Here is a 17,592-nt window from a genome sequence, read left to right on the forward strand (position 1 = left end):
TTGAGAGGTTGCTCGATGGTCGTGGAGGTATGTTTGGGAGATTGTTCTGATTGTAGCCGTTGCTCAAGTTGCTCGACGGGCGGGGCGGAGGCAAGTAGCGGTCTCTGTGGCGGTGATCAAGGTGCTGGTGTGGCGGTACCAACGTCTGGGTCAGGGTGTCAATTGTTGACATGACTTTGCTGACGGGTCAATCAGTCATGGACCGATCCACTGAGGTTGGTCTGAGGTGAATGGTGGGCAGACAGCGTGTGGGAGCGGCTGCGGTCGGTGTCGAAGTTCGCAGGTGGAGCTCCAATCCAATTCACTCCGCGGGACGGGTGCTCCCACTGAGCGGCGCTGAGGTGGTGAAGGGCGGTCAGCTGCTTTGCGGGTGATGGTTTGAAGGCGCGGATGGCGGTTGTTGGTGTATTCTGCCGGCGTAAAATGGGGAGTGAGGATTCGTAACAGCTGCTATGAGTGAGGTGGTGAAGAACGCTTGCCGAGACTCGAACGGCGTTTATCTCGCCTATCACCCTGTCGTGGGAACCCAAGCCACGATGCTTTCGAAATTGGCTGGTGGAAGTGATGTGTAATGTTTGACGTGCGAGTAGTGCTCGAATGTTCACGACCAGCAAAGGCAGTCACGGCACTGTCGAGAGGATCATTCATGGATGGTGTCTCTCGGTCTCGGCTGATGGACAAATCCCAAACTCAGTTCTAGCACATGCCCTGGCTGGGGTGGAGACACTTCCACTCGTCTTCTTCCCATCTTGTCGACACGACTAACCCGCCCGAATAATGATCGATTCTTACCCAAGACCAATATTCAGTGCTACTATCGATTGAAGACATGGTCCGTCTACGAAAGGACTCGTGATCCAGATCACAGCGCTCATTCATTGAAATTCCTTCTTGTCTTTCGAAGCTCCATCACAGGGTTACCCTGAACCTTCGCCTTCCCTCGTCCACCATTCACAGGCAGGGACCCAAAATCGTCTCAGCACAGTGAGCATTCTAGAAAAGCATCCCTTTCAAAAAGCACTCTCATACGCCATTGTCTTGGACCAAAACAGAGCAGAGCCATACTGCCATTCAGTCTGCCTTGAAACTCCTGGAGGAGCTGTCAGAGGCGTCCATGCTAACGCGCACCATCGAACACGTTCAACGATATTAGAAACACCACAAACAAAGATGATGGCACACCTCACGCAGAATAGCAACGTGACATTTCAATGCACGTGAGCGACGAGGAAGAGGCCTGCACAGCTCCAGTCTCGATCGACCACATCTGCTGGCCCGTCAACCACGGTCCACAGGCCTTGACCATGCAACTTTTAGACATCCTCATAGCTTGGCGGAACAGAAAAATGGCCGGCAAGATAGCATGACAGCTTGTATGCGATACTCGTACTGAAGCAAGACAGGTATGAATAACTGAGCAGGATGGGTAAAACCAAGTTAGAAGGAAATGCTGGTAGCTGTACATGTAAGACAGCAGGCCACGCCAGTAGGCGTACAGATAACATAGCGGGACATGCTAAGCGTAAAGATGACTTGGCAGAACATGCTATTCAGCGTACAGGTATTTTAGCAGAACATGCCTTTACGCGTATAGCGAACTTAGCAGGACATGCTAATAGCACACGCAGCCACCTGAGCTGGAAGGCGAGATAGCACGCAGCGGCAAATTACCAGCACAAGGACAAGAAGTGAAGGCCATTGCTTGAAAGGGGTCTCGGGGAGTCATTCCAAAAGGTCGCTATGCAATACTCATCGTACATTCGCAGCTACGATTCCTCCTCCTCTTCCGAATCATCGTCCCTTACAATCTTCTCCACTATCAAATTACCACTCCTGCCAATTCTGTTCCGAATGCTACCTTGCTTGTCCAGATCGTACACCTCTCGTGGCATGGGCGACACCAGCCGGAACTTGTAGGCATGATCGTAGTTGACCGGCTCCGACACCTCCTTCTCATGTGTCTCCTCCAGAACATCGTAGCACTCCACAAAGGCATACAATTCCTCCAAGTCTGCGTCCGCTCGGAACTTCCGTATCACTCGTTCGCCAGATGGCATTCGCAGACTCATCCGCACAGCATCCTTTGCGTCCGCACCTGGTTCCGGTGGTATGCTCTGTGCCCTCCATCTTCGCCATTGAGCAAGTTGTCGCGCGTCGTTCGCCTTACGCTCTGATCTCTCACGTTCCGCCCTCTCCGATTTCTCCTTGGCTGCCTCTTCCTCCTTTCTCCGTCGGGCCTTTTCTCTGTCCTGAGCGAGTGACCGCTCGTATGCACTTTCTTGCTCCTGCCGCAAGTTCCGTGTAGCTTCTTGCTCTTGTCGTTGCCTTCGCACTCTGTCCAGCTCCTGACTCTGCTTCTGCATCGCAGCTTGTAGCTTGGATATGAGATCCTGCGGCGTGATGGGTCCGGTCGATGTCTCCACCTTCGACATGGCTGTTGAGGATACTGATGGTGTGTGGACGATCAGAGCAACGTATGGGAAGCGTGTAACGTTCAGTGCTGTGCTGACTTGGTATGCTTCCGCGTCTTGCACTGTGCCCGCCCACAGCAGGATACTATTGCTGTCGCTCTTGACGAAAGTGGTGAACTCTGGCGAAAGAAGAGTCTCTCTGCAGAAACCTGCTGTATCGTCGTGTTCAGGCGAGAGGAGGATCACAACCAGCCACTTCAAGTCGCGCTTAGCGACATCGAATGCTTGGGCGTAGCCGCCCTCGAAGAATGGTAGTGTTCCATTTGTCACGCCATATTGCTCCTCGAACTCGCGAATGAAACGGGCCGCCGTGTCCCTCGGAGCCAGAGGCCTTCGTCTACTGTCGCGAGACGGTTGTGAAGCTCGTCCAGACCAGAATCGCGCAAGCAGCCGTGGTATTATGGGAAAGACGTAGCCAACAGCTCCAAATAGCTTCGAGAAGATGATATAGCTGATGTTGACAGGGAGGAAAAGTACTGAGAATGGGAAAGGCATCGACTGTGTCATCTGATTCTCTGGCGTGGGCACGACTCTCGGAGCAGGTTCGAGTCCTGCTCTTCGAGCTCCGGACCTTGTTGGTATGCCATCGATAAGAGCCTCCGTTCTTCGTACATTCCGTGGAGGCGGTGGAGCTGCGCGCGCGGCTTCTGCGACCGGGTCGATGGTTTCGGAGTCGCCGTCGAAGAAGCGGGTGATGGCAATCTGTGCATTCCACTGACAGCGCTGGAGGAGTGGAATGGCCGATTCGAGGTTCTGGTCTGTCACCGATGTAAACTGTTGCAAGGCGATCTGCTGCTCCTCGGTGAGCGCAGAGATGTCCATAGGGACCGCAGCCATCTTCGGGGGGATTCGCAATGGAATGCAATTGAGACAACTTGGCCAGGACGCGAAACGCGAAAGATGGTGCTTTTGAGACAGATGGCTCGGACAAGTCGGAGTTAGTGACGTTGAATTGAAGCTCCCGTCGGGCGTCGAACAGCCCTGTGGCTGAAGAAAGCGGGACAATCCCGTCGCCAGTGACCTCTGATGCTGGGACCCGCGTTCGCAACCATTGCTCTACCATATCTTACCTCCTTCCATTCGCTGCATCCTCTCGGCTTCTTGCATATACATCTGCATGATTTGCCAGCTCCAGAATGGATGAGCCAGCCGGATCGCAATATCTGGATCTCTTGTCGGGCTAGCCCTGGACTGCATTGAGGAAGACGGCAACTGCTTCTCGCCGGCTACGAAGTATTGAGTGACTGCCTCCCTGGTTGATACCCTCGTCTCTCTCAAAGGTACGGAACGATGCAGTGCACGAACACCCATATCACACCTCCTCGATGGGATAATGGGGTTGCGGGCAAAGACATGGACGTGCTTCGACGTTTCAGAAGACATGGGCCATGGATATGGGCTGACCAAACCAGACAGTACGCCTGCGCGGCACACCAGTGATCTTCCGCTTTCTTCTCGACAATCTCTTCATCCGGACCGTGGATCGGAGACTTCAGGCTGCTCGCTGTACTCCAATATACCACTGGAAGCGGCAGATTTTCGACCAGACCACGAGGCGTCATACTGCGACTATCCAAATTTGGAAGTCCACGAACTGCTTGAAACAGCCTCCGCGATCTGGCCGCTGGACTTTGAGGAATTGAGTCTCGCGGACGACGGTCTTCCGCTTAACCCATGCCGCCATATTGCTACATTGTCGTTGCATGATATCGAGACAGGAACTGACTTACCCACCGCTGGTTCTCGTCGTCACAGATCGCAATCAGCTGGGGCCAAATTGTGCTCGAGTCTTATACAGTGGGACTTGCCAGCAGACCCCTTCGACCAGAGATTGTCCGTAAGTCCTTCGCATGCGAGGAATGATATGGCAAGTGTGCCATTCCGTAGTCCGGCTGGAGATGCTAGAAGACCCGTTCGTATCGAAAACCGGCCTCCAATGGGCACTGTCTTATGCCGCAACGGACCGCAATGCAGGAAGTTCCAAGAAGGTCAGCCATTTTGATCGCAATTTGGTCGTGAGCGATGCTGATGTATGTGTAGGTACTTGCCATTACAACCACGACTTCACATCAATGCCTCCAAACGGTCTGAGCGCGTGAGTCTCTGTGCTCTTCCGTTGATGTCGACATAACTCAAGCTAAATTGCTAGGCTCAAAAAATCTTTAAACGTCGAATCTCCGGCGTTCACTCCAAAATCTCCGAATGTACAGCCGGCAAAGACTGTTCTTATGTCCCCTAAAGCGGCAATCGCGGCAACGTTCACACCGCGCGGCTCAGGTGAGGACATCAGTACCAAAAGAAGCACGTCAATGCTGATGACCTGCAAGGTACCGTAACTCCGGCACCATATTCACACTCCAAAGAGCCCTCCAATGAGTTTGTGCCCTCGCAAGGACTCCAACCAGCGGCACAGTTTCAAGAATTCGTGCCTGGGCAATCCTTCCTGGCGTCTCCGCAGGTAGGTCAGCCAGCGTGTGTAGATCCGTTCAGTCTCTAAACTCCAGTCACAGCTCGAGCCTGAATCTGTGGCGATTCAACAACAGATCAATCCCTACAGCGATCCATTTCTAGCTCAGCAAGGCCTTTCTGGCCTGGACGGTACGCAGGCACATATCAATCCATATTCTCAACAGGGAGGTGCAGTGGGCGGCCAGGCTTTCTTTCAGGACGCCTCAAGCTTCAAGCATCCCTTGAACTATCATCTATATGCCTCTGTCGGCCCCCGGCGAGAGAACCTCGCGACATACCAGCGGAGTACAGCGGATTTCTTCATCCCCGACAATCTCAGGGAAGAGCTCCAACGAGCATCGGAGGCGACACTGCAGACGTTTGCGAACAGCACTTTGCCTCATACGATCGAGCACTTTCACTCTCTCGTTGCACTTGACACAAACAGCGCGAAAGGGCCAACTACCTTTGGCTATCCGAGCTGGATATACAAAGCTACATCCAGCAAAGACGGGCACACCTACGCACTCAGACGCATCGAGGGTTTCAGACTGTCGAGCGAAGCTTCCATTCGAACCGTCAATTCTTGGAAGCGCATCCACAACGCAAGTCTCGTGCAGATTCATGATGCCTTCACAGGGAGATGGTTTGGGGACAGCTCGCTGATAATTGTGACGGACTATCATCCTCGATCGCAGACGCTGGCGGAGAAGCATCTCGCAGCTGGCCGACATCCGCACCGACCTGGTGGCCAGATCACGCCGGAGAATGAACTGTGGGGCTACATTGTGCAGCTTTCGAGCGCTCTGAAGACCATCCACGAAGGAGGTCTCGCAGCACAGACGGTTGTGGCCAGCAAAGTGCTCGTCACATCCAAAAATCGTCTGCGCATCAACGGCTGTGGTATTTTGGACATCCTCCAGCATGAACAAAAGCGACCACTGCACGAGCTGCAACGAGCAGATCTACGGGATCTGGGTCGTCTGATACTGGGCATCGCCACACGGAACATGAGTGCGCATCAAAATCTGCCAAAGGCACTAGAGCTCGTCAGCCGTTCCTACAGCGAAAGACTCCGGTCATGTATCGCGTGGCTTCTGGTCCCACCTCCGATATCGCAAGAAGGCAAGCCAGCCGAGAAAACGACTGCACATTCCACAGAGTACAACATCAACTCTCTTCTCACTAGCATCGCAGACAAAGTGGTCTCCACATTGGACAGCGCTCTCCACCAAGAAGACGACATCACGTCAAATCTGATGCAGGAGCTTGAGAACGGCCGCCTCGTGCGACTCCTCACGAAGCTGAATGTGATCCTGGAAAGACCGGACACTACAAGCACACCAACAGCGTCGTCAAACCCAGCACTTCTGAACCAGCCATCAGCAGCATGGTCAGAGACTGGGGAGCGCTACTATTTGAAGCTCTTCCGAGATTATGTGTTCCATCAGGTCGACCACGAAGGTCGTCCGGTCCTCGACTTGGGCCATATCATCACCTGCCTGAACAAACTCGACGCTGGGATCGACGAGAAGTTCCAGCTTGTAAGTCGCGACGAGCAGAGTATCTTTATTACGAGCTACAAGGAAGTCAAGAGGGGGTTTGAGGCGGCTTGGAGTGAGATAAGTAAGGCGTCTAATCCGGCGAGACGTTGACATGATCTGGTTTTGGGTGGGAGACTTGGGAAGGGAACGAGCGAGGGGTGGCAATCTACAATGGAGCGATATTCTCTGGTGGTGAACAGGCGCTAGAGGAGGCACCGTTGGACAGCACTCGTGACGCTTGTACACAAAACGGTGTGGCCTCAATATTGAGTAGCGAAGAAGACATTCTACATGCATGGCGCCTCACAGCTTGATGCAGGCCTACCAGAGTGCCAACTCGGCCCTGCATGAACGCTTCGTGGAACATGCCGCTTAGTCGTATCAGGGAGTCAACGAGATACATTGACAGCTGTGTAGGACTGAGTAGGACGTACTGACCCATCGAGCTCCTGCTGTAGTTTGTGTTCACTCACATCGTTCTATTGAGCTAGTCTGGAGATACCTTAGCATGGTCTGATGACCTTACAGCCTAAGGCATCAAGACTTCCCCGCCGGAGCGGTCCGAGACAGGGATGAACCGTCATTCCGCCGCATCTCTCGAAGCTTCGTTCGAGGCGATGCTAGACGCTGCGCGCATGTTCCAGGTTTTGGACTCTGCAACTATATTAACAGGCCAGGAAAACGGGGCAATCTCTGCTTGGCTCTCACTCTCACAGACGACGCAGCATACGACGACGACGACACGAACGTGCATTGCTCTCTAACGACTTGCCGAAGCGCTCACACGAGCTCACCACAACACCGCGACCATGGCCGGCAACATGAGCTTCACAGACAAGGCGACGCAAGCGTTGTCCGACGCACAGGATATCGCAACACAACATGCACACTCACAGATGCTGCCAATCCACCTGGCAGTAGCACTCATCGACCCTCTACCCGATCAGTCCAAGGACCAACAAAACAACTCCGCACACGCATCACATGCTGGTAGCTCGGCATCACTATTCCGACAAGTAGTGGAGCGAGCACACGGCGATCCGCAAACATTGGAGAGAGCACTCAATCGAGTGCTCGTCCGAACGCCGTCGCAAGACCCACCACCCGAAAATGTCAGCGTCTCACCAGCATTCACCAAGATTCTCCGAGCCGCGAACGACCTGTCCAAAACACAAAAGGATAGCTACATCGCCGTCGACCATCTCATCCAATGTATGGTGCAAGACAGCACGATTCAAAAATGCCTCGCAGAAGCCAATGTGCCCAATGCGAAAGTGATCGACTCTGCTGTGCAAGCCATTCGAGGAACGAAGAGGGTGGACAGTAAGACGGCGGACGCGGAGCAGGAGAACGAGAATCTGAAGAAGTTCACAATCGATATGACGGCGATGGCAAGAGAAGGCAAAATTGACCCGGTCATCGGTCGAGAAGAAGAGATCAGACGTGTCGTTCGAATCTTGTCGAGACGCACGAAGAACAATCCCGTCTTGATCGGTGAGCCTGGTGTTGGAAAGACCACAGTTGTGGAAGGTTTGGCACGACGAATTGTCGACGCCGATGTGCCGCAGTCTCTTGCTGCATGCAAGCTGCTGTCACTCGACGTGGGCTCACTGGTCGCTGGTTCGAAATACCGTGGAGAATTTGAAGAGCGGATGAAGGGCGTCTTGAAGGAGATCGAAGACAGCAAGGAGATGATTGTACTCTTTGTGGATGAGATTCATCTTCTGATGGGTGCTGGTAGTTCCGGCGAGGGCGGCATGGACGCAGCCAACTTGCTGAAGCCAATGCTCGCTCGAGGCCAGCTCCACTGTATTGGTGCCACAACACTTGCTGAATACAGAAAGTACATCGAGAAGGACCAGGCATTCGAGCGACGTTTCCAACAGGTCTTGGTCAAGGAGCCTTCCATCGCGGAAACCATTTCCATTCTGCGAGGACTGAAAGAGAAGTACGAAGTCCATCACGGAGTGACCATTCTCGACGGTGCGATTATTGCTGCGGCAACACTCGCTGCGCGATATCTCACCCAGAGACGCCTGCCTGATTCGGCTGTCGATCTTGTCGACGAAGCAGCTGCAGCTGTCCGTGTGGAGCGCGAGTCACAGCCCGAAATTCTCGACAACATGGAGCGTAAACTGCGCCAGCTTGAAATTGAGATCCACGCTCTGGACCGCGAAAAGGACGATGCATCTCAGGCTCGTCTGCGAGAAGCCCGTGCCGAGAAGGCAAACATCGAGGAAGAGTTGAAACCTCTACGCGAGAGCTACGAGAGTGAAAAGGCTCGATCCAAGGAGATCCAAGACCAGAAGATCAAGCTCGATCAGTTGCGCAACAAGCAGGAAGAGGCCGAACGTACTAGAGATCTGCAGACAGCTTCAGATCTCAAGTACTACGCCATTCCCGATGTTGAGGTCCGCATCAAGGAGCTGGAGGAGGAAAAGATCAGAAATGAGCGAGAGGCAGCTCTTCGCGCTGGGAACAACGACGACCAGACCCTCGTGACAGATGCCGTCGGACCCGACCAGATTAATGAGATTGTCGCACGTTGGACTGGCATTCCAGTTACTCGACTCAAGACCACGGAGAAGGACAAGCTTCTGCAGATGGAGAAAGTTCTCGGCGCGCAGGTCGTTGGTCAGAAGGAGGCTGTCACCTCAGTCGCCAACGCCATTCGATTGCAGCGATCCGGACTCGCGAACCCAGGACAGCCACCATCATTCCTATTCTGCGGTCCATCTGGAACTGGTAAGACGCTCCTCACCAAAGCGCTTGCCGAATTCCTCTTCGACGATCCCAAGTCGTTGATCCGATTCGATATGTCGGAATACCAGGAGCGCCACTCACTCTCGCGGATGATTGGTGCACCACCCGGCTATGTCGGCCACGACGCTGGAGGGCAACTGACCGAAGCACTTCGTCGCAGACCCTTCAGCATCCTCCTGTTCGACGAGGTCGAGAAAGCGGCCAAAGAAGTTCTCACCGTCCTTCTTCAACTCATGGATGATGGACGCATCACCGACGGTCAAGGTCGCATCATCGACGCCAAGAACTGCATCGTGGTGATGACCTCCAATTTGGGCGCCGAGTATCTCTCCCGACCCAATGCCCAGGATGGCCGTATCGATCCGACGACACGCGAGCTGGTCATGACCGCGCTGCGCAACTACTTCCTCCCCGAGTTCCTCAACCGCATTTCCAGCACTGTCATCTTCAACCGCCTCAGCCGGAAAGAGATTCGCAAGATCGTCGAAGTCCGCCTGGATGAGATCCAGAAGCGTCTCAGTGGCAATGGACGCAACGTCAGGATCGAGCTCACAGAGGAAGTCAAAGACTACCTTGGCGCAGCGGGCTACTCTCCAGCCTACGGTGCTCGGCCACTCGCTCGACTCATCGAGAAGGAAGTGCTCAATCGGCTGGCTGTGCTCATCCTTCGCGGTTCTGTCCGAGACGGCGAGACGGCCCAGGTTGTGCTGGAAGATGGACACATTGTTGTGCTTCCCAACCATGGCGAGAGCGATATGGAGGATGATGAGGACGAGATGTGGGACGAGGAGGACGCGGTGGAGGAGCTGAATGGTGATGGCGCAGAGATGGACCTTTACGATGATTAAATGAATTGGAGGGAGTTTTGGGGCTTATCAATGAGCGTTCGAGCGTGAAATGGACTTCATGGAATGAATTACGATGCATGACAATGGGCCGCGCGTAGATAGAACTCGTACAATGAGAAATGAGGCTATCGACGAGTTGTTCCCGCTCCAATGTTCCATGCAGTGAATGTTCAAAGTCGGATTGACTGCTCCGCGACCGTTCTCCTCGCTGACAGCACTAGTGGCGCAATCCATCGGAATCTGATTCCAGTAGGGCGCGCGGCTCTTTATTAGTCAGGCGTGGAGAAACCACTTGCAAAGTTCTAGGGCGGACAAGGGCATACGAATCAATGGAGTCGTGAGGAATCCCCAAGTAGACATCACCAGCACCACCCTTTGATTGCCGTCCCCAGAGGCATTACTGCGACGCTCCTCAAAGGACGCGTCGATACCTCGTACCTTACAGGAACACGGCGCGCGGCTCGCCGGAAGGGGAGATCTATTCCCCTCGGGTCCTCGTATCGAGTCTCACGTCCAGCCAGAGGACCCTTCAGACGGAAGACGGAGAGGACACATCCCTGGCGGCTTGCTTCAAAGACGGTACCTGACAGTCCACTTCGCTTTATTCTTTTCCTCTCACTACATACACCAATACATCACGAGCGCGACTCAGACCACCGTCTTAGCTCGCCGATCTCCAACATCGTATACACCGCCGCGATTCACATCCATTCCAACTCGAACTCGAACGAAATCACCCTCGGAGGGGCCGTCCGCACCACCTCTCCCCGCGCGCGGCGCACACACCCTCCCCTGGTCCTTGACAGCATGGTAGAAGACAAATACATCGGCCTTTCCCTGGCCGTTTGCAGCACATTGGGAATCGGCGCATCCTTTGTGATCACGAAAAAAGGCCTCAACCTCGCAGCGGAAAGACATGGCTTCGAAGGAGATGGATTCGCATACCTCCGAAATCCGATCTGGTGGGCAGGAATCGTCACCATGGTCATTGGCGAGGTGTGCAATTTCTCGGCGTACGCATTCGCGCCGGCGATTCTGGTCACACCTTTGGGCGCGTTGAGTGTGTTGATTGGAGCCGTGCTGGGGAGTTACTTTTTGGGGGAGAAGCTGGGAGTATTGGGAAGAGTCGGCTGTGCGATATGCTTGATTGGGAGTGTGGTCATTGTGTTGCATGCGCCGCCGGACGAGGAATTGAAGAATATCGATGAGCTGTTGGACCATGCGCTCAAGCCGGGTAAGGACACTATGCGATGGAGGGAGGGATGAACAGCAGGACTGACAAGTGGCATAGGGTTTCTCACATATGTGGCCCTGGTCACGATTTTCGCTCTGGTCATGATCTACAAAATCGCGCCGATATACGGGAAGAAGAATCCGATGATCTATATCAGCATTTGCTCGACTGTGGGATCCATTTCGATCATGGCGATCAAGGGATTCGGCATTGCGCTGAAGCTCACTCTGGGAGGCAACAACCAATTCTCGCATCCATCGACCTATGTCTTTGCCGTTGTGGTCGTGGTCTGCATCCTCACACAGATGAACTACTTCAACAAAGCGCTGAGTCAATTCAACACCAACATGTAAGCCGTTGTCACCCTGATCACATCCACATCCTAACATTCCTCGCAGCGTCAACCCTCTTTACTACGTAACCTTCACGACCTTCACACTCGTCGCCTCGTTCATCCTCTTCCGCGGCTTCAATACAACCGACCCGATTAACACCATCTCCCTCCTTTGCGGCTTCCTCACGATTTTCACTGGCGTCTACCTGCTCAATCTCTCCCGCGAAGACCCAGATGGCAACAATACGGGAATCAATTCGACCGACCACCGCGGTGCATACCACGAAGTTGACGGAATTCCCACGGATGGGCTGGCGGGATTGCAGACGCGATTTTCGATGCAGTCACGGCGGAGTGGTGAGCACAGGCGAAGTCAAAGTTGGAGCTTGAGAAGTCCGGTCGGCGATCGATCACAAGGGCTGAATGGGAACGATGAGACGATGTATGATCTGGAAGCACACAATCTGAAAGAGCTGGCAGACGATAGCGATGAGGACACGAGCGGGTCTGGGTACAAGCGAACGTCATTTGGAGACACGAATGGACATGCGAATGGCGAGGGAAGCTCGATAAATCGTCCCGGGAGGATACAAAAAGAGAGTTTCAAGGCGGGAGGCAAGGCTTTTGATCAATCAAGGCGGTGATCCGTTTACCTGGATTTGATGGTCACGACACGGAATGATCGGCCAAAAGATCGGCTACACAGCAGCCGACGATGACGAGCGAGGTTCAAGATGAGCTGTCGTAAACGCCGAATCGACGACAATGGTCTGAGGATCCGCTCGGATAGAGCAGACGGCTTTCTTCAGGAAACGGAGACCGGACACACTCTATCCGGCCTGTCTTGAGGATAGACATGGCCTCGTCGGAGCAGGCTGAAAAGCGAGGCAAAGGCCGAAGAGGGAAGCCAAGAAATTACAGAAACATCAGACCAACGGGATGGGCACAGAATCTGTACAGGGCGTTTTTAGCGTTTCGATCACGAGGAAGGGAGCATAGGAGCGGGGCGGCAGAAAATCTCCTGCGTTGCGGATTGAGGATCTGGGCGGAACGTGGAAGGCGAGGTTCTTCTGAGTCGCGGGAACGAGCGGATGGAAGAAAAGTGGATGAGCACGAAGCAATGCATTATACGAGCGGCGTTTTGGTTGAATTGAGGACCACCTGGGTGGATACTCACGCATGGTTTCTTGGGTCCTACGGCGACTACGGGCATGGCCTGGAGAGGGCTGGGATGGGAGCACCAGAGGAAGGAAAGGCACAGTATCAGGCTGGAAGGTAGAGCGAATGAAGCGAAGATGGCAAAAGACTCATAAAAGGGCGACTCACGCCGCTTACGTCCTGTATCAATCCACGCATCATTCGACTCACTTGATTTCCTCAACAGCCCATTCACTCCACCATCCTCCACTCATCATCCTCATCCACAGCTTTCCCAAATCTAGCGTGCTGTCCACCCGCCAGATCCAATACCCTCCACTCCCTGCCGCCCTTTCCAAACACCACACAAACCTCCTTACCCTTCCTCCCACCGACAAGCATCCTCTCTGGTCTGAACTTTGACTCTTCCGGCGGTGCAAAGACGTGAATCGTTTCTGATAGCAGCTGCGTTTCACCGCCAGTCTTCTCGGACAGAGTGAATTGGTGGCGCACGAGGTGCACGTGGTCTTTCGGGTCGCGGGTCTTGAAAAGGGTAATGAAGATGTTTGCAGGATTCGGTTGAGGAAGAAAGGTGGCGGAGAGGATTGTGCCGGATGGGAAGGGATGTTGGGTCTTGATGATGGCAGGGTTTGCCGGGTGGCCGCTGTGGCGGGAGGGAGAAGGTGAGCTGGTTGATGTATTAGGTTGGCGGGTCAGGGTGAGCACGTCGAGTATGCTTGGTGATTTTGGGTCAGTAGATAGGACGAGGGTCGTCGTCGATGGATCGTGTTGTGCGTCGTAGTCGCCTGATGGTGATTGCGGTGTCGGGAAGTGGGTCATGTCTGCAATGACTGAGCCCGATGGGAGCTCAAGAGGTATGGTAGTGGGCTTCACAAGCATCCTGCTCTGCCAGTCCGTGATGCGATCGAGTGCCGCGCGCACATTGCCGACCAGTGCTGCTGCTAGAGTCGGGATGTTGAGAAGAGCGAGTGGATCGTGCACGTCTTTCATGGCAAGCGACTCTCCGTCTCGCAATGCTTGCAACTTGCCCATGGCCTCTTTGGTCCGCTCGTAGCCCATGTCTCGATATACAGGATTGCTCTTGAACTTCTCCATGTTGAAGATGGGATCCAGCTCCGGTCGGTCGAGAATGTGCATCGCCAGCTTGCTCTCCACAAACGTCTCTTTAATGTACGCCAGGATCAAGGAGTAATCCAGCCCTGCCATTTCGCGCTGTTCTGTTTCGAGTGCACTTTGACTGAATGGTCCCGAGCTGGCGACTTCGTACTGCAGCTTGAACCACTTGAACCAAGCCCGGAATTGTCGATGCTCGGTCGTAGCAATGAGCAGCATCCTCTGTGCGACTAGACGTAGGCTGTCAATGTTCTCCAGGATAATGTCAAAGACCAGAGGCGAGACGTCGAACTTGCTCGAGCCATCATGAAGTCGTGCATAGCCGCGCAATGTTGTCACGGCAATGCTGAAGCGATCCAGTGCAGGGAGAAGGTTCACGAAGAGGTGGTCTGTCAAGTTTGTGTACATGGTGGATATTGACGGTTCCCAGCGTTTCATGTTCTGATCTCGTACGATCTCCTTCATCCATTCCAGGAGACCAGCACTAAACACACCGGTGAGTGCGAGGTGATAGAAGTTGAAGACCACGTCTGTGTTGTCTTTGCTGGTCGCAAGCTCTTCTGGAAGGAGCGCGATGACCTTGGCGAGTGTACTGGTGCCTGTGGTATAGTCATTCTCGATGCACCGCAGCGTGAAAACAACGTAATCGATGTAGCTCTGTATGCGTTTTGTGTTGCTTGCGATGACATGAAGGGTCGCGGAATCGAATGTCGACAGAGGCAGATCAACGAAGCTTAGCTGTAGTCCCATGTCCTCAGTCTCGGTTACGTAAATGTGACTTGGACTTTGAGGATGTGCAGCGTGCATCACAGGCCGACCGCCGATGAAGAGGGATCCAATCTTGACAGTGTCATCCAATAGGACCTGCACGGTACCGTCTTCTTGCGCAACGGTCAGACTTTCGACCAGGTTTGTCGTCGCTTCCTTCTGAGTGTCAAATGCTGAGTCTGTCGCCGCTTGTGTGACAAACTTTGGTCCTTCAGGCGCAATCTTCCACGAATCGATGCCAGCAGATGGTATTGCACTAAGCCGTGGCAAGACTTTGGTGACATCGAGACCTGCAATGGCTCTTGGAAGTGCTGTCAGTGCTGTGCTTTCGTTTTCCCTGGAAGTCCCGTATGCCTCCAGTCCATCCAGATCGAATCCTCCTTCCCAGTCGTCAGTCAGCACATCGTTTGTCTTCTTGCTTCCGACTTGGTGAGCCATCCAACCAAAGCTTTCAACCTTTCCATGCACCTTCCGAGTGACCTTCGGCGGCAGAACAGCTCTCCCAAACCGATCCTTCGGCGGCGCTTCAGCGTACAACCTCCAATCCTCCAGTGCATCTCCATTCGGATCCGCAACGGCCGTCATCTGCACGCTCCTTCCCGTACCGCCATCGTAGATCTCATAAGTGCCATCACTCCAGCCAACGCCAAGACGTTCTCCGTCGCCTCTCCATGCCACCGCTGTCACTTCCGCGGCATTATCCGCTCCTCGTTTGACGTTGAATGCAATTTGGCCGCTGATGATGCGGAAGACCTGAACTTCTGATGCATTTGTGACCACGGCTAGGAGGTCGTGGACGTGGGAATATGCAGTGAATGGGAATTTGATGGGTTCGGATAGACGTTTCGTGGCGAGCACATGCAGAGACGGGGCATCATCGTCGGCGCCCTGATTTGAGGTTGTCATGATGCTCCCATTGACGAGATGTTGATTTTGAGATGTTTCTATCACAAAGCTGGACATTGAGGTGAAGTCCCTTTGACGTGGGCGTGGACTAGCGCGATTTTAGAAAACGCCAAAACACGTGGTGAACTTTTGAGCGAGCAAGGCACTATCGTTCATATTCTCACCATGATCGATGCTCTTTTGCTTGAAGCACGTGCTTCAGCATCTATGCAGCTCCTTCATACAGCAATGCTCCTGTCTATCAAACAATCTGGTAGTTCTCCGCCACAGAACGAATATCCTTGCTGAAACCAACATCCTGGTTCATGTTCAACAAGCTCACACTGCCAACATCAATATCCACCCATGGCCGGCTCTTTGAGAAGCGGACTTGCATCGGGAAGAAGTCGCCCTCGCCCGATGCCTGCGCCTCGAATTCAAAGCTGCCGCTTGGATTGCTCTCGTCAACATCACCAATCGTCCAGTCTATGCTGTCGCCGCTGACTTCGTAGACTGCATCGAAGCTGGACACTGAAGGCTCTGAAGTCGAGTATGGTATGACAACAGTTACGTCCTTCAATGGATCATCGCCAGTGAGTTCGTATTCAACAGTAACGCTGTACGTGTCGGTCGAGCTCTCGGATAGCCACACGGTAAACTTGATCGGTGGATCTTGAACATCGTCGGGCTTCGCATTGAGACGCCATCGCATGACTTGAATGCTGTTGTTGGCAGGGAAGCCTTTGCTGGTATCCGTGAGTTGGATTGTGTTGTTGTTTTTGAATTCTGCCTTGTCGACCTTGGGGTGAGCGTTGAGCTGTGCTCCTTTTGTGTCGCCGACTGCGAGGTCAAGCTTGACCTGTGTGAGACTTGCATCGGTGATGCGTAGTTGCAGATCTCCCTTGACCTCGAACGCCTCGATGGTACCTTCGCGAGAAAAACGGGCCGTGATGGACTCTGCGACTGTGACGTGAATTCCTTCTCGATCAAGGCTGCCACGCGTTGCTGGGATGGATGGCTGCACGGGTGCCGCAGGTGTAGGCACGCCAGCGAGAGGTGCGCTCGCTTCTGCCTCTGGTCCCAAATCGCCGCGAACTTGATCGAACATGGAGGTGCCAGGCTTTTTCTTGCCCAGCTGCATTCCCTTTCCTCTCGAGGCCAGGGGCTTGTTGAATGAGGGGTTCTTCGCAGCGTTGTAGGAGTCGTATGAGTCGGTCATACTAGGCGCAGCGGGAGTCGGAGCAGTGTACGTCGGGTATGATGGCTGTCTGCTGCCCATGCCGCCCGCACCGCTACCACCAGCCCTGGCATTTCGCGAGATCTCTTTGCGCTGCATCTCTAGCTGCTTGGCCTTGCGTTTTCGCTCCTCGGAAGCCTCCAATTCCTTGTTGCGCGAGATGATTTCCTGTATTCTCTCTTCGTGCGATTCCATGTCGAGGAAAGTCTTGATCTGGCTCATTGTCAAGTTCTCCCGGTATCCCTGAGTGACCACCTCGTCGAAAGCCGAAAGTAATTCGAACGCATTTCTGGAAATCTCCCGCTCGTCCATGCTCTTGCAAATCGAGGCTACGACCTGGGCGAAGAGGTGCAGGGTGGAGATGTCCTGGAGAATGTTGGACTGGCGGTTCGTGATGAGGACCATGTACAGCTCGTCCAATGGCTGGTATACGAATCGCACATTGTCCTGCTCGACTGTTGTGTGCTGAGAGGCGGTGTCTGCGAGTTTCGGGAACGATGCGAGTAGTGCTTCGACACGGGACCTTTGCATCTGGCGGAACTGGCGAGCGAGGATGGGCTTCCCTGAGCGGGTGGTAATGGCTGCTGTGAGGACGACCTAGAGATATATGTGAGCCATTGCAAATGGGTGTAAGGGTTGTGTGTCAAGCAATCAAACATACCATCTTGAACAATTGTCTGCGCGTACACCAGGAATTGTGGTCGATATGTAGCGCGGTATAGGCTGAAGTGGTATACAGTTGCATTCAAGAGACACGCCAGCTGGACAGTCGCAAGGGGTCTGCCAAGG

General features: G+C 53.8%; 6 protein-coding genes across 6 annotated transcripts; 4 read left to right on the forward strand and 2 right to left on the reverse strand.

Annotated features, from left to right (window-relative positions):
- Nucleotides 1-1,772: 1,772 nt before the first annotated feature.
- Nucleotides 1,773-3,308, reverse strand: MYCGRDRAFT_55182 (uncharacterized protein; the record flags this gene model as incomplete). Its single annotated transcript, XM_003855543.1, has 1 exon — nucleotides 1,773-3,308. A coding segment is annotated over one exon (1,536 nt), but the record flags the coding sequence as incomplete, so codon positions are not given.
- Nucleotides 3,309-5,086: 1,778 nt separating this feature from the next.
- Nucleotides 5,087-6,574, forward strand: MYCGRDRAFT_37506 (uncharacterized protein; the record flags this gene model as incomplete). The annotated part of the gene is made up of 2 exons (XM_003854859.1): nucleotides 5,087-6,019; nucleotides 6,059-6,574. Coding segments are annotated over 2 exons (1,449 nt in total), but the record flags the coding sequence as incomplete, so codon positions are not given.
- A 591-nt stretch (nucleotides 6,575-7,165) lies between these two features.
- On the forward strand, nucleotides 7,166-9,200 carry MYCGRDRAFT_103215 (uncharacterized protein; the record flags this gene model as incomplete). The annotated part of the gene is made up of 1 exon (XM_003854860.1): nucleotides 7,166-9,200. A coding segment is annotated over one exon (1,926 nt), but the record flags the coding sequence as incomplete, so codon positions are not given.
- Nucleotides 9,201-9,447: 247 nt separating this feature from the next.
- Nucleotides 9,448-10,159, forward strand: MYCGRDRAFT_103218 (uncharacterized protein; the record flags this gene model as incomplete). The annotated part of the gene is made up of 1 exon (XM_003854861.1): nucleotides 9,448-10,159. One exon carries the CDS (start codon nucleotides 9,460-9,462, stop codon nucleotides 10,072-10,074), a length of 615 nt encoding a protein of 204 aa, XP_003854909.1.
- Nucleotides 10,160-10,881: 722 nt separating this feature from the next.
- Nucleotides 10,882-12,286, forward strand: MYCGRDRAFT_90692 (uncharacterized protein; the record flags this gene model as incomplete). The annotated part of the gene is made up of 3 exons (XM_003854862.1): nucleotides 10,882-11,308; nucleotides 11,366-11,657; nucleotides 11,707-12,286. The coding sequence occupies 3 exons, from the start codon at nucleotides 10,882-10,884 to the stop codon at nucleotides 12,284-12,286; spliced, it is 1,299 nt and encodes a 432-aa protein (XP_003854910.1).
- Nucleotides 12,287-15,828: 3,542 nt separating this feature from the next.
- Nucleotides 15,829-17,536, reverse strand: MYCGRDRAFT_68275 (uncharacterized protein; the record flags this gene model as incomplete). The annotated part of the gene is made up of 2 exons (XM_003855542.1): nucleotides 15,829-17,400; nucleotides 17,465-17,536. 2 exons carry the CDS (start codon nucleotides 17,465-17,467, stop codon nucleotides 15,829-15,831), a joined length of 1,575 nt encoding a protein of 524 aa, XP_003855590.1.
- Between the last annotated feature and the right edge of the window lie 56 nt (nucleotides 17,537-17,592).

Source organism: Zymoseptoria tritici, chromosome 2 (genome assembly GCF_000219625.1).
Source record: "Zymoseptoria tritici IPO323 chromosome 2, whole genome shotgun sequence".
NCBI classification, from domain to species: domain Eukaryota; kingdom Fungi; phylum Ascomycota; class Dothideomycetes; order Mycosphaerellales; family Mycosphaerellaceae; genus Zymoseptoria; species Zymoseptoria tritici.